General features: G+C 38.9%; 1 protein-coding gene across 11 annotated transcripts in view; it reads left to right on the forward strand.

The window, feature by feature from the left end:
- The first annotated feature begins 6443 nt into the window (after positions 1 to 6443).
- The window catches only part of MYBPC1 (myosin binding protein C1), an 84281-nt gene continuing 77213 nt past the window's right edge, over positions 6444 to 13511 (forward strand). For 7 of the 11 annotated variants that reach the window (XM_038558819.1, XM_038558825.1, XM_038558817.1 and 4 more), the window contains exon 1: positions 6444 to 6599. In XM_038558819.1, coding sequence (XP_038414747.1) covers positions 6575 to 6599 — 25 coding nt within the window. In that variant the 5' untranslated portion in view covers positions 6444 to 6574. The remainder of the gene's footprint in view (positions 6600 to 13511) is intronic. The other 4 variants (XM_038558821.1, XM_038558826.1, XM_038558824.1 and 1 more) reach the window with 1 other exon arrangement.

The following is a 13511-nucleotide window of genomic DNA, read 5'->3' on the forward strand; positions in this document are numbered from 1 at the left end:
CCACCCAGGAATCCCTGTCTTAAGTTTTAAAGAATTTTGTATCTTATATTCTCTGCCTCAAAAGTCATATAAATAGAAATTTTTTGAAACATTTTTTTTCTGTGACCACAAGGCCTTACAGTGTTAACAATGTATTTGGAATTAAGTTATTCTTACAAGTATTATTTATACACGATTGAGTAAAGCAGCATAAAAGATATTACTAGATAATGATTATTCCACACAAAATAATATTTGAAAATGTATCTTTTAGGTGGAAAATACTTTTTTCTCAATTAATTTATTTATTCATAGTTGATTATTATTTATTGTCAGAAAGGGACAGAGTTTAGGCTCAATACCAGACAGAATATGCTGGACACAAAAGGTCACACACTGTAAGTTTCCATTCGTATAAAATATTCACAAAATAGGTAAATCCAGAGGGACAGAAAATGTATTGCTGGTTGCTGGGGGCTGGGCAGAGGAGGAATGGGTTCATTAAAAAAAAATTTTTTTTAAGATTTTATTTATTTATTTGAGAGAGAGAGAGAGAGAGAGAGAGCACCACAGGAGGGAGGAGCAGGCTCCCTGCTGAGAGGGGAGCCCAACACAGGGCTGGGTCCCAGAGTCCTGAGATCATGACCTGAGCCGAAGGCAGATGCCAAGCTGACTGAGCCCCCCAGGAACTCCAGGTAACATCTCAAGTCAGTAATAGAATAACAATGACATGGTGCTGGCAAAAGGCCCTGTTAAGCTGGGGGGTGGGATCACAAACAAGTTCAGGTCCCCTAATTCACAAAATAAAAAATATTTTAGCATTTAAAAATACTTGAAGAAAATTTATAAGAGTATTTGAATAAACCTGAGTGGAGAGACTTTTTTTTTTTTTTTAAGTAAAACAGGAAACCCAGAAGCCATAGAAGAAAAATTGATAGATTTGAATAAATATAAACTTAAAAAAATTTGTTATTGCAAAGAAGGTCAAAAAATCAAAAGGCAAAAAAGGGAAAGTTATTTGAAACATATGTTACAGAGTTCATATCATTAACAAAAACTAAAGGATTATGGACATTGCTGCTATAAACATTGGGGTGAAGGTGACCCAGCATTTCACTGCATCTGTATCTTTGGGGTAAATCCCCAACAGTGCAATTGCTGGGTCATAGGGCAGATCTATTTTTAACTCTTTGAGGAGCCTCCACACAGTTTTCCAGAGTGGCTGCACCAGTTCACATCCCCACCAACAGTGCAAGAGTGTTCCCCTTTCTCCACATCCTCTCCAACATTTCAAAAGATGATGGATAAAGAAGATGTGGTCTATGTATACAATGGAATACTACTCAGCCATTAGAAATGACAAATACCCACCATTTGCTTTGAAGTGGATGGAACTGGAGGGTATTATGCTGAGTGAAATAAGTCAATCGGAGAAGGACAAACATTATATGGTATCATTCATTTGGGGAATATAAAAAATAGTGAAAGGGAATAAAGGGGAAAGGAGAAAAAATGAGTGGGAAATATCAGAAAGGGAGACAGAGCATGAGAGACTCCTAACTCTGGGAAACAAACAAGAGGTGGTGGAAAGGGAGGTGGGCAGGGGGTGGGGTGACTGGGTGACAGACACTGAGGGAGGGCACTTGATGGGATGAGCACTGGGTGTTATGCTATATGTTGGCAAATTAAACTCCAATATAAAAGGGGGGGGGGAATATAAGGCCCATATTGAAGGGAACTTTAAAACTTTCCTGAAGGAGAAATCAGAGATATTGCTAGGGGTTCACTGTGGATAGCAGAAGAGAGTGCTAAAAAAATCAAAATTTTTCTTTGGAAGTTAAAATGAGTGAAAATATCAGTGAGGGTGACAAAACATGAGAGACACCTAACTCTGGGAAATGAACAAGGGGTAGTGGAAAGGGAGGTGGGTGGGGGGTTGGGGTGACTGGGTGATGGGCACTGAGGGGGGCACTTGGCGGGATGAGCACTGAGTGTTATGCTAAATGTTGGCAAATTGAACTCCAATAAAAAAATAAATAAAAAGAAATAAAAAATAATAAAAAAACTAAAGGATTTAGAAAAGAGTAATTCACAGAAAAAGAAACAGAGATCAATAAACATGAAATGTGGCTTAACCTTTTGGAAACATGGAAACTCAAATGATGAATAGTATTATCTCACACATTAAGTCAACAAGCATTAAGTTGATGTGGTTTTGTTTTTTTAATGATAACATCCAGGATATATGAAACAGGCAGACTTATATATTGCTGACTGACCTGTTGCACAGGCCACCTTCTGGGAGAGTATTCTAGTAAAAATCCATTAAGATTCAAACTATGCATCTGCACTATGAGGTCACTATTAAGAATCTATCCTATTAATTTGAAAATATCAATATATAAGGTTATCTGTGATGTTTACTACAGTATTAATTGTGGTGCTAAAACACTGGTAATACCCTAAATGTCCATCTAAAGGGAAGTGAATTGAAAAAATAAGGCACACTATGGCTCATCCATACCATGAGGGATTATTCAGCTATAAAAAAGGTTAAGTTTGTTATATATATATATATATATATATATATATATATATATATATACACACACACACACATACACATATATGCACACACGGACACACATATATGTGTGTGTATATATATATATATATATATATGCATGCACACGTGTATGAAGGTTAAATGGGAAAAACAAGTTGAAGGACAATGTAAATAAAAAATAAATAACTCCCTGCATATGAATATATAAGTTTGCCCTCTGAGACGCAAGAGAACTTAGACGTTAATTCACACCATGAAGTGAGAATAAGGTTGGAAAGAGGAAGGGGCTTATATTTATATTTCTCTGTATTCTTTGTTTAGGGAAGGGAACATTATTGCTTTTTTTTTTTTTTTTTAATTTATTTATTTATGGTAGTCACAGAGAGAGAGAGAGAGAGAGGCAGAGACACAGGCAGAGGGAGAAGCAGGCTCCATGCACCGGGAGCCCGACGTGGGATTCGATCCCGGGTCTCCAGGATCGCGCCCTGGGCCAAAGGCAGGCGCCAAACCGCTGCACCACCCAGGGATCCCTATTGCTTTTGTTTTGGAAGGTAAGGCAGAGATTGATATTTGTTTACCCAACATCTATTCTCGTCATTCTTTTTAGTAGTAGAAGTCTGTTGCTACTGAGAATTAAAAAGAACTACACTTCCCAGCTTTTTTTGGTACCCAAACATGGCCATATAACCAAGTTCTAGCCAATGGGATGTATTAGATGTTTCGTGTAGAACTTCAAATAAGTATTTATTTATTTATTTATTTATCTTTTTGTTTTATTTTATTTTTTATTTATTTATTTTTCAAAAAAATCTTAAAATGGAGGAAGTGAGTCCTTTTTTCTTTTCTTTTCTTTCTTTTTTTTTTTTTTTTCTGCTGCTTGGAAGGTGGATGTAATGGCCAGAGCACTAGCAGCCATAGTAGGCCATGAAGTTACCTGGAGGATGGTGGAGCAAGGAGAAGGAGGTTGGAGTCCTGATGACACTGTGGAGCCACTATGATGACTCTAAACTAGTTACTTTTGAACTTGCTTTATGTGAGCAAGAAACAGTTCTATCTTCACGTAACTGTTGTTATATTACTGCTATAATCATTCAAATATAACTGAATAATAAATATAACTCTGAAAAAGCTCAAAAAAGTATTTAATAAAAAAAAAAGAGCCCTGTTGATCATTTTTCCCCACTTCCTGAGAGTGTTGTTGGAGATGAAGTCTGTAACCTACAAGATCGATATAGAAGATCTGGAATGAGGGTTATGTGTTCCTAAAACAATATAGTCCTGGAAAAAGTATACATATCTGATTATTATTTACATTTAGATCTTACTTCAACCATCTTCTACACTTCATAGCCATTTATCCCAGAATTTGTCCATACTTCCAATTCCTCCAATAAGTTTTTGTCTTTTTTTAATCAAGTCCTATATTGCCAAACAGTTTTCCAGGTCATAAAATTATTTTCTCCATGGGTTGCAGTATTTCCTGGCATGTGTCCACTTCAGTAAAATGATCAGTGCATTAAAGACCCAATGGGCTTTCTGCAGAAGCCAGTGATGGCGTGGCACCTCTTACATGGCATGTGTGAAATCTGCCCATCACTATGGACATTCTTCTGCAACATGAACACTTTGTCCTTATGTCCATCACATGTGTGGTGTACAGTGTGCTGAGAATGCTGGGAAGAAAAAAAAAAGATTCTTTTGTAGGGACTACTCATCTAGAATCATGATGTTAAAACTAGGAGGGGACTCAGAGGTCATTTTTTTTTTCAGCCTCTCCTCCTACACAAAAGGAAACCGAGGTCTAGAAAGGCCACTTGACTTCTTAGAGTACCTCAGCTGGTTAATGATAGGTGGAAAAACAGAACCCGAGGGTGTGACTTTAGATTCTAGCCTCTTTAATTGCTTCTTCTTTTAATTGATATTCTCATAGTAGACACAGGAAACAACAACAACAACAACAAAAAGTCACTTTCTTTCAAGGCACTTCCAACTTTATATGACAAAATGTTTTCTGGCTGACATTTATCTGTTTAGCGTCTCAGAGCAAAGGAATATCTGAAAAAGCAAAACAATGTTCTGTGCCTCCCTATGTGGTTCAAAAAAGTCTTTCTCTGTAGAAGATGTTCACTGACCTTCTTAACTGACTTCCCTCCCTCTCCCCACCACATAGCTAAAGCATGATGCCATTAAGTTCTAAGTTAGATTTCCATCCTTATATGAAAAGGTAGCTTGGCACAGAGTTTGGTGGAGCTAAGTCTGACCAGCTGTGCTCTTGGCCACGAGGGAAATTAAACGAGACAATGTGGCTGGTTTCGTACAAATCAATCAAAGTCCCTTGAAAATAATCTCGAAAACACATACTCATAAAAGATACATGAACAGTCGTCTTGACACAGAAACTAAATTTCATCCTGGTCTTTGCAGTGTCATGGGTGTAGACAAAGCAAGCAAGATGTCTTTTTTAGTTTGACCACATGGTGGTTCATATTTCTTTGTCAATTCCATGAGAGTTTTGGGAGAAAGTGGCCAAATCTGATACAGTCTGCCAACATGCGAGGCTACGTTTGTTTGTGTGTTTGCCATCCTGAAGCAAGACGATGGCTACTGGTATATCTGACTGTCTTTTCTCAGGGCTCATGTATGTTTAAGCATATAATTCTGTCATTCTTAATATATTCACAAAGTTGTATAACCATAACCATTACCTAATCCTAGGACACATTTTCATCATCCCCCAAAGAAACTCCATACCCATGAGCACTGACTCCCAACTCCAGCCCCCTTCTGCCCCTGGCCACCACTAAGTGACTTTCTGACTCTATACATTTGCCTACATGGACATTTCACACTAGTGGAATTGTGCACTGTGGTCTTTGGCCCCGGCTCCTCTCACTTAGCGTATTGCTCTTGAGCTTCACCCAAGTTGCAGTGTGTATCATTCCTTCATTCTTCTTTATGCCCTGTAATTTTTTCAAAGGACATTTCTTGAAAAAAGGTAGACGCTCAGTATTACTCAACAAAAACTTAAAGAAAATGAGACAGGTTCTTCAGGATAGAAATGTGGCCCGAAGGGGCTCAGTAGGTTAAGTGTCTCAGCATCTGACTTCAGCTCAGGTCATGATCTCAGGGTCCCAAGTGGGGCTCTCCACTCAGCAGGGTTTGCTTGTCCCTCTGCCCCTCCCCTGCTTGTGCTCTCTCTCTCTCAAATAAACAAATAAAATGTTTTTTTTTAAAGAAATTTGGTGTGACACACTAATATTAACATATTAATAAAAATGGGAAAGAAAATTAAAACCAGGGCATCTGGGTGGCTCAGTTGGTTAAATGTCTGCCTTCAGCTCAGGTCATGAGCCTGGGGGTCCCAGGATGGAGACTCCACAGGGAACCGCTTCTCCTTCTCCCCGTGCCCCTCCTCCCAACTTGTGTGCTCTCTCTCTCTCTCTCTCTCTGCTTTCTCTGTCTCTGCTCCCTCTCTTAAATAAGTAAAAAAGAAAAAGAAAAAGAAAACTAACACCAATAATCAAGAACGGATGAATACGCAAAGCTAATGGGAGCACAGAATTGTCCTCTGAAAACGGAAATTGTTTTTCCCTTGTAATCTTAGTGGAAACCAAGGTGTACGTTGGATTAGCATATAATGATTTTTAACTTAGTTTTTGACCGTCCAACTAGCACTCCTGAGTGGACACATGCCCGTGTCGGGCAGAAGGAGAAAAGTAAGAAGACACACGAAGCTGCAGCTGAATTTAGAAAGTTAGAGGTGCTCTCAGAGCCACATGAGATGCACAGGAGATTCCTCCCCGTGGGCGAGAGAGCAGGGTGAGCCGCGGAGGCGGGAGAGGTCCTCGGCGGCAAGTGCCAGCATCCTGGGGCCGGGGGAGGGCGGGGCCGCCGCGGATAAAAGCCCTGCACTTGGCCCCAGCTGCTTGTCGCGCCGCCGACCTGCATCCTCTCTGCCGCTCCTGGGGTCTCAGCCAACTGCTGTCGGAGGGGAAGACACTCTTCGGAGGCTAACACTTTACTGTGGTCATGCCAGAACCCACCAAGAAGGAGGGTAAGACTCATCCCTAAATCTCTTTGTTGTACTTTTCAATAAAGTATGCTGACCTCTTAAGCAGACTGAGGTAACGGAATCACTGATTTCAGGAAAGGTCCTTGAGAATAAACAGGCCAGACGGAAAGTATAGGAAGAGTGTGACCATGGAAAGATACCTGGTACAGATGGCTGATGAAGGGTTACTGACTACAATGATCAAATTATACTTTTATCATTCGGTTGCCAGGGATCCTCAGAGTGTTACTTAAAGATGGTTGATTGCTTATGATGAATAGGTTGCATTTTCAGGCATATTTTCTTGGGTTCGGTCACAAATTTTTCACCAGGTATTTGTGATTCGGGGGTGGTGGGAGGAGCTTGCAGTGCTTTCTTAGTTAATAAATTTGATCAAGGTTTCAAAAAAGAATTTATGACAGTATTTCCTGATTTACTCTATTTTTTTCATGGGAAGGTATTTCAAATATACAGAGATACAGATGCAGGTATTTTTTGGTTTTTATCGGTGCGTTTTAAACTTCATTATTTATTATGTCACTAAATTCTTGCATGCAAAAAAAAAGGTCAGACAACTAAAAGAATGTCTTTGACTATCACTGCTGGATTGTGTTCTTTAATGATTTTTGTTGCAGACATATTCATAATATATAGGCTTTTAAAAAAATCACACTAGAAATATGACAATGTTCTTCATCAGAAGAAATGCTTCCTCCAATAAACAGTTTCTTCTTTCTATGAAGATATCAACTCTTAAAAACTACTAATTAGTAGCATACATAAATTGGATTTAGAAATTACTGCATCACTAAGGAGAAACACAAAGTAACAGCACAAGTACATTGAATTTAATTTTTAATGGAAATATCTTTTTAAGATATTATTTCATTCATATTAGTCTTCATCAATGCTAACTGAATCTTTACTTTTGATTTCTGCAAGTAAAAGCAAAAAAAAAAAAAAAAAAAAAGATGACCAGGAAGCATAAAAATAGTATTTAGTATTTTCCATTTTAATTCTTAAAACTGCTTTTAACCATTGTTTTAAAGAACTTTGAAAAAGATGCTAGAAATTGCGCCTAATGTTGAAATACTAGCAAATTATCTAAAGTTTATGAGATATATTTTCTTCATGTAATTAAGTAACCAGTGTTGACAGGCTGTAGTGATCAGTTTACAGGTTGGCTTTACTTAGTGGTGGAGAGCATTGATGGATGAAGTCTTCCACCCGAAATAACCACACCAAATGCATGCATTAATATGGGAACTTAATCCCAACTATCAGGCAGTGAGTCCAACCCCTGCTAAAGTGTCTTATTTGTAATGCAAATGATTTACATGTGTATTAAGTGTCCTTTTTATTTGATCTGTCACTTGACTAGCCTCTTCAAGGTTTATTTGGATGAAATGCATTCTGTGTTTCCCGACTTAAGGACAGAATATTGTTTTAATTATCTTGTGTTTAGTGGGTGAATTTGCATGGGTTATTTTAACGCTCAATTGAAAATGACAAGCTGAAAAACTAATAAATAAGATGACAGATGGCGAGCCTATAAAGCTAATTAAATTATTCTGGTTGCTAGATATGATAAAGTTTTACCCTTGGTCTGACAACTCAATCTGACCCACATTGCTTTTAGAGATAATGATATTTTAGAAGAAGATCTTTAACTTCAGTATCCCTACCCCCCAAAAAAATTATTTTTATTTTTTCTTTTTGAATAAGTCAATACAGATGCCAAAGTCCCCATGATCATTTTTTGCTATAAAAGCACTGTTGATATTCTGTGTAGGAGTCCCCCCACCCCAGACAGTAATTGTATATTCATAAATTCTTTGGTTAGTTTAAATTTGGATGGTGGGGAGTGGGGATAAAAAGAGGGTTACTGATATATTTAAAGTTCTTTGAGGAAGTACAGGAATTTTTTGTTTCCTTGCCAGAAGAACTGATTCTTAAAGGAACTGCACCTTACACCATTTTCCTGGTGAAATCACTGTATTTTAATATTGTTTCCATTAAAGAGTAAGGAGCATGGCAATTCAGGAATGACCCTGATCCTTACTGATTTCATTTTCACTGGGGTTGGTTTTGTTCCATAAAAGCATCCTTCTGGAAGATAGCCTCAAGAATAAAATATGCCACCAAACCAATTCTTCAGAGTCATTTTAAACCACAGGCAGGAGCACTCCCAGGGGACAGGTTCCTCTAGTCCCCCTAGATGTCCTTACATCTCCTGTCCAGCTGGGAGAAGCATGCCCAGGAAGGACATGACCACTCGCTGTGAATCTTGATAGGGTACATGGACCTAGCATCCAGGAGCACCTGGCAAGTCCTCAAAAGAGGCTGAGCTTTCAGCACCTGAAGTTGTAAAAGATGTCTCTCTTAACTGCCTCCCAACCTACAGTGGCCAAATTCTGGTAGCTTCCTGTTGTGTCTTGGGAGAACTAAAATCTTCTAAAGAGGTAGAGAGGATCCCTGGGTGGCGCAGCGGTTTGGCGCCTGCCTTTGGCCCAGGGCGTGATCCCGGAGATCCGGGATCGAATCCCACATCGGGCTCCCAGTGCATGGAGCCTGCTTCTCCCTCTGCCTGTGTCTCTGCCTCTCTCTCTCTCTCTCTCTCTCTCTCTCTCTCTGTGACTATCATAAATAAATAAAAATTAAAAAAAAAAAGAGGTAGAGAAACTTTGGACCTTCAGGAGGAAGTCTAATAGAAGTAGCTAGTCAACAGTCCTGATTTAGATGATTGAGAATATTCTGTATGGCTCAGTAACCCCTTTTGGAGAAGGAAAGCTTACATTTAAGGAGTAACTACTTCCCATTGCCCTCCTCTCCACCTTCATCAATTGTATATTTATTCATCAGAGAACTATAGTATGTGTGCTGTCAGTTCCAAATAAAAGGCCTATCTTACCCTCAGGCTTCATGCAGAGCCCGAGGCCCTAGTGAAATTAAGTTATTCTAATCAAATAGCAACAGGATGTGGACGGAAGTTTCAGGTTTGTAGGAATCTCCCAGAATGCTTTATTGGTACATGTATTCGCATATCAACTGTTAATTGAGCTCTTACTGTAAGCTAGTCTCTGGGATTTCAGAGATCTATACAGCATAGTGTCTGTTCTAAAAGCACTCATGGTTCATTGCCTCTGGGTTCTACTATGTAAAGGAATTACCTTTCACTACAAATTTCTCTTTTCCTATCAAAGAGTGATTTTTATCAACATGAAATTAGGAAATTTCTAATTAGAAATTAGAAGATTCTTCTGTCACAGTATCTCTAATAGTTTAAAAATACAATGAATGGCTTTTAAACCTATGAGAGTTATTTCCTCAGAATTCTATCTCTGCAGTAGGTAATCAAAATCTGGTTCTTTAAGATACTTAGACAATTATTAAGTGTCAGCATCTACAGGACCTGGAAAAATTATCTTCTAACATACCAGGTTGAGACCTTAACAGGAATTTCAGTTTTTGTTATGTGATGTATCAGGCCCTAGTATATTTCATGTGCTTAACTCATAGGAAAGAGGCAAAAGTCCTCCTTGGCACTTGGTGTGATCCATAAAACCTTGGGAGAAACACTGTTACCTTGTCTTCTTCCATGTAAGATCTCTTCTTGAAAACTCAAACATATGACAAAACATAGGTTTATTTGTGACCACAGCCATAAGAGACCATTCTGATAGCTTCCGGAATCAAAGATATGGCCTTATTGCTACAGACCCTTATGTTATATCAACATACAAGATCTATCTGCCAAAACTATCTTGGCCTTTTCCAGTAGGAATAGATAGGAACATGGTAATGGGAAAAGACTTTTCTTTCAGTCCATAGGAGTTTTTCCTTTACTTTATCTTTCTTTCTTGGTCCCAAGAGATTTCATCCCATTTTAAACTTCTGCCCCAACCTATCTTGAACGTAGATGGGGATTCATTACCTCTTGCTCATTTCTAGGCATCGTCCAAGGCTTAGTCATCATCAGAAAAGGTGCCTAGTGATGGCAAACCTCCCTCTCAGATTCATTCCTTGACCTTCAGGTTCTACCTACATGAGACTGGATAGCCGATTTCAAACACCAAAATGAATTTGTTTGGGGAAATGTCATCTTACATGTCGAATATTACATTTTGTTCAAATTGAGGACTAGTTAATTTGTAGGAAGTAAGGGAAAGAATGGGAAAGAGGGAGGAGCTATTTTATCAAGGGCAGTTGGTTTCCTCCAAATTTGAAATGGTTCATTTAGGCCAAGTTGTAGATTTGGATGAGGAATAAAGAAGTTGTCTGAATGAATGCCATGATAATTCCTCCCCCCACCCCCCAAAAACCCTCTGCCATGCTGTACAGGAGATAGGTGGTATAGATCTGAGCTCTCTGCTGCAAGAAGGAATACTCTGGGGCAAATGCACACCACAGAGGCTTAATACTTGGCAAAATCATTCTTTTTCAGTAGCCTGCTTTTATGACTGCCCGGGCTGCACCTGTTAGGAAGATAAATAAAGGACTGGCCAATTCTTTCCTCTCAAGCGCCCTAAATATATCGCTTTAAAAAAAACTTTGGAAAAACAAGTTGTATCCTTGCTCCTCATCCAGTAAATCTGAAGAAGTCTTCCCCAGGCCTGTCAAAGCACAGCAAAGTCAGTGGTAAAGCAGGTCCTGAAGTGAACAAAGGAAAAGGCTGGGCTCTTAGGCGACTCTGAGGGACCCAAAAGAATGGAAAAAGGAGAGTACTCACAAGCCTCTGTTCCCTCAATGATTCCCTGTATTTTGGACGAGAGACATGGCCTTGAAACATTTTATTTTAGGCCCCTTATGGGCACACAAGTCACATGTTCCTTACTTATAGCAATTTCAAAGGATCCCTGAATCTCACATAAATGCTGAAGAAACCACCCTGGCTAAAGTCACTTTTAAGAAATGCATGGGCAGGGGCGCCTGGGTGGCTCAGCGGCTGAGCATCTCCTTTGGCTCAGGGAGTGATCCTGGGGTCCTGGGATTGAGTCCTGCCCTGGGCTCCCTGCAGGGAGCCTGCTTTTCCCTCTGCCTGTGTTTCTGCCTCTCTCTCTGGGTCTTTAATCAATAAATAAGTAAAATCTGAAAAAAAGAAAAAAAAAAAAAGAAATGCATGGGCATAATGCTAAAATAAACCTGAGCAAAACCTGAGCAGATATGAAAACAAGGCTTCTGCAATACCTTTGTAAGTAAATATGTCCCTTTTTAAAAATGTTAGAGAGTTGTGGGATGAAACTGCCATGAAAGAAAATCAGTACTGTGGTTTTTACTGTCCCAGAAAGCATTTTTGTTATTTTTGCTGAAATTTCTATAATTATTTTCTCCAAAATTTACTCGTAGGCTCTTTATGCACACAAAGAAAAGAATTTTTATTATTGTTAATAATTACTATTTTTATCTGCACTCCTCCTTAATTAGTCTTGAAACCTATGTTAAGAGACAGAAAATACTCTTGGCAGCCTATGACTTCTGGTAATTCTAAACCTCATCTCTAGACATACTTGGGTGTGTTAGGTAATAAAGAACAAGATTAAAGAAAGCTCTAGCAATAAAAAATAAGCAGAAAGTTCTTATTTTATGTGTGTACCTGAGGGGATATGGCCATGTCTTCTTTCTTTGTTTTCATTCCCTGTCAGTTCTTGACAGGAACAGATGTCTTTTCTGGAGTCTTTGTTGGTCCAACCTATTATACCTGAGGAAAACCCCCCAAATATGCAGAAAGGCAGTTGTGGATTGACAGGGTAATCATGAACTAGCCATTGCTTACTCAAGAGCAGTTTCCTCAAATCAGAAAGTGTAGTGATTAAGGAATATGAAACTGTGCAAAAGACTTGATCACTCAGCTTCCTCTAAGTATGCAAACTGTCTCATAACCAGAGAGAATGGGGCTTCGGTCCCCACAACTTGTAGTAAAGACAGCCTCTAACTGTCAAAGAGATGATGCTGTCTGCTGTCCTCTGCGCGGCTGGGCCCCGTTTTAACTTCCAAAAGAGTTAAGAGTTCATTTTGGATAGCTGCACCAACAGACAAGCCGAATTTCAGGATGTTCCCCTTCACGGGGCGGATTATTTATGGGTTTTCCATTCCTATGTTATGGGCAATGCATTATTTATGCATTTACGGAGTAGAGCTTTAGATTCCATCAGACTGGGACGTGAAGTGGTCAATTTGGCAAATGAAGATCATGTAATCTCATGCTTATTTCTCTCTAAATGAGTTCATAAAAAGCTAACTGTAATTTGACTTTCATTATGCCTTTCAAGTCCGAAATCCACTCTGATAAGTCTTTTGCCCTTTTACACTCCCTTAAGAATGTTTTTAGGCACCAATTTGGCACATCCATACAACACCTAAAGTTATGTTTAATAATATGTCAGATGTTAGATCTTATAATTTTGTTTTATTCATTTTTCTGAACTATACTGTAGATTTACAAGAATCTAGGCTAGAAAATGTTTTTTTCTCCCCAAAATCATTCAATTCTCCCTCTAAATAGTATCAAATCTCTTTTTAAACTCCTTAGGCGGGATCCCTGGGTAGCTCAGCAGTTTAGCGCCGCCTTCAGCCCAGGGTGTGATCCTGGTGACCCAGGATCGAGTCCTGCATCGGGCTCCCTGCATGGATCCTGCTTCTCCCTCTGCCTGTGTACACTCTGCCTCTTTTTCTCTCTGCATCTCTCATGAAAAAAAACAAAACAAAACAAAACAAAAAACTCCTCAGGCATTCTTTGCTTGTATCAGATAAAAGCTTTTGCATTTAACAAAATTTTATAAATCTTGCAATGGAATGCTCTCCTTATAACTAAAAAATCACCTATTCATATAATTCTTCATTTTAATTTTTCAGTTTTTAAAGTTAGATGTCTTTAGACTTTAGAGTTGTTCTGCGTATAGTATGCACTTTGGCTTT

Source organism: Canis lupus, chromosome 15 (genome assembly GCF_011100685.1).
Source record: "Canis lupus familiaris isolate Mischka breed German Shepherd chromosome 15, alternate assembly UU_Cfam_GSD_1.0, whole genome shotgun sequence".
Taxonomy (NCBI): domain Eukaryota; kingdom Metazoa; phylum Chordata; class Mammalia; order Carnivora; family Canidae; genus Canis; species Canis lupus.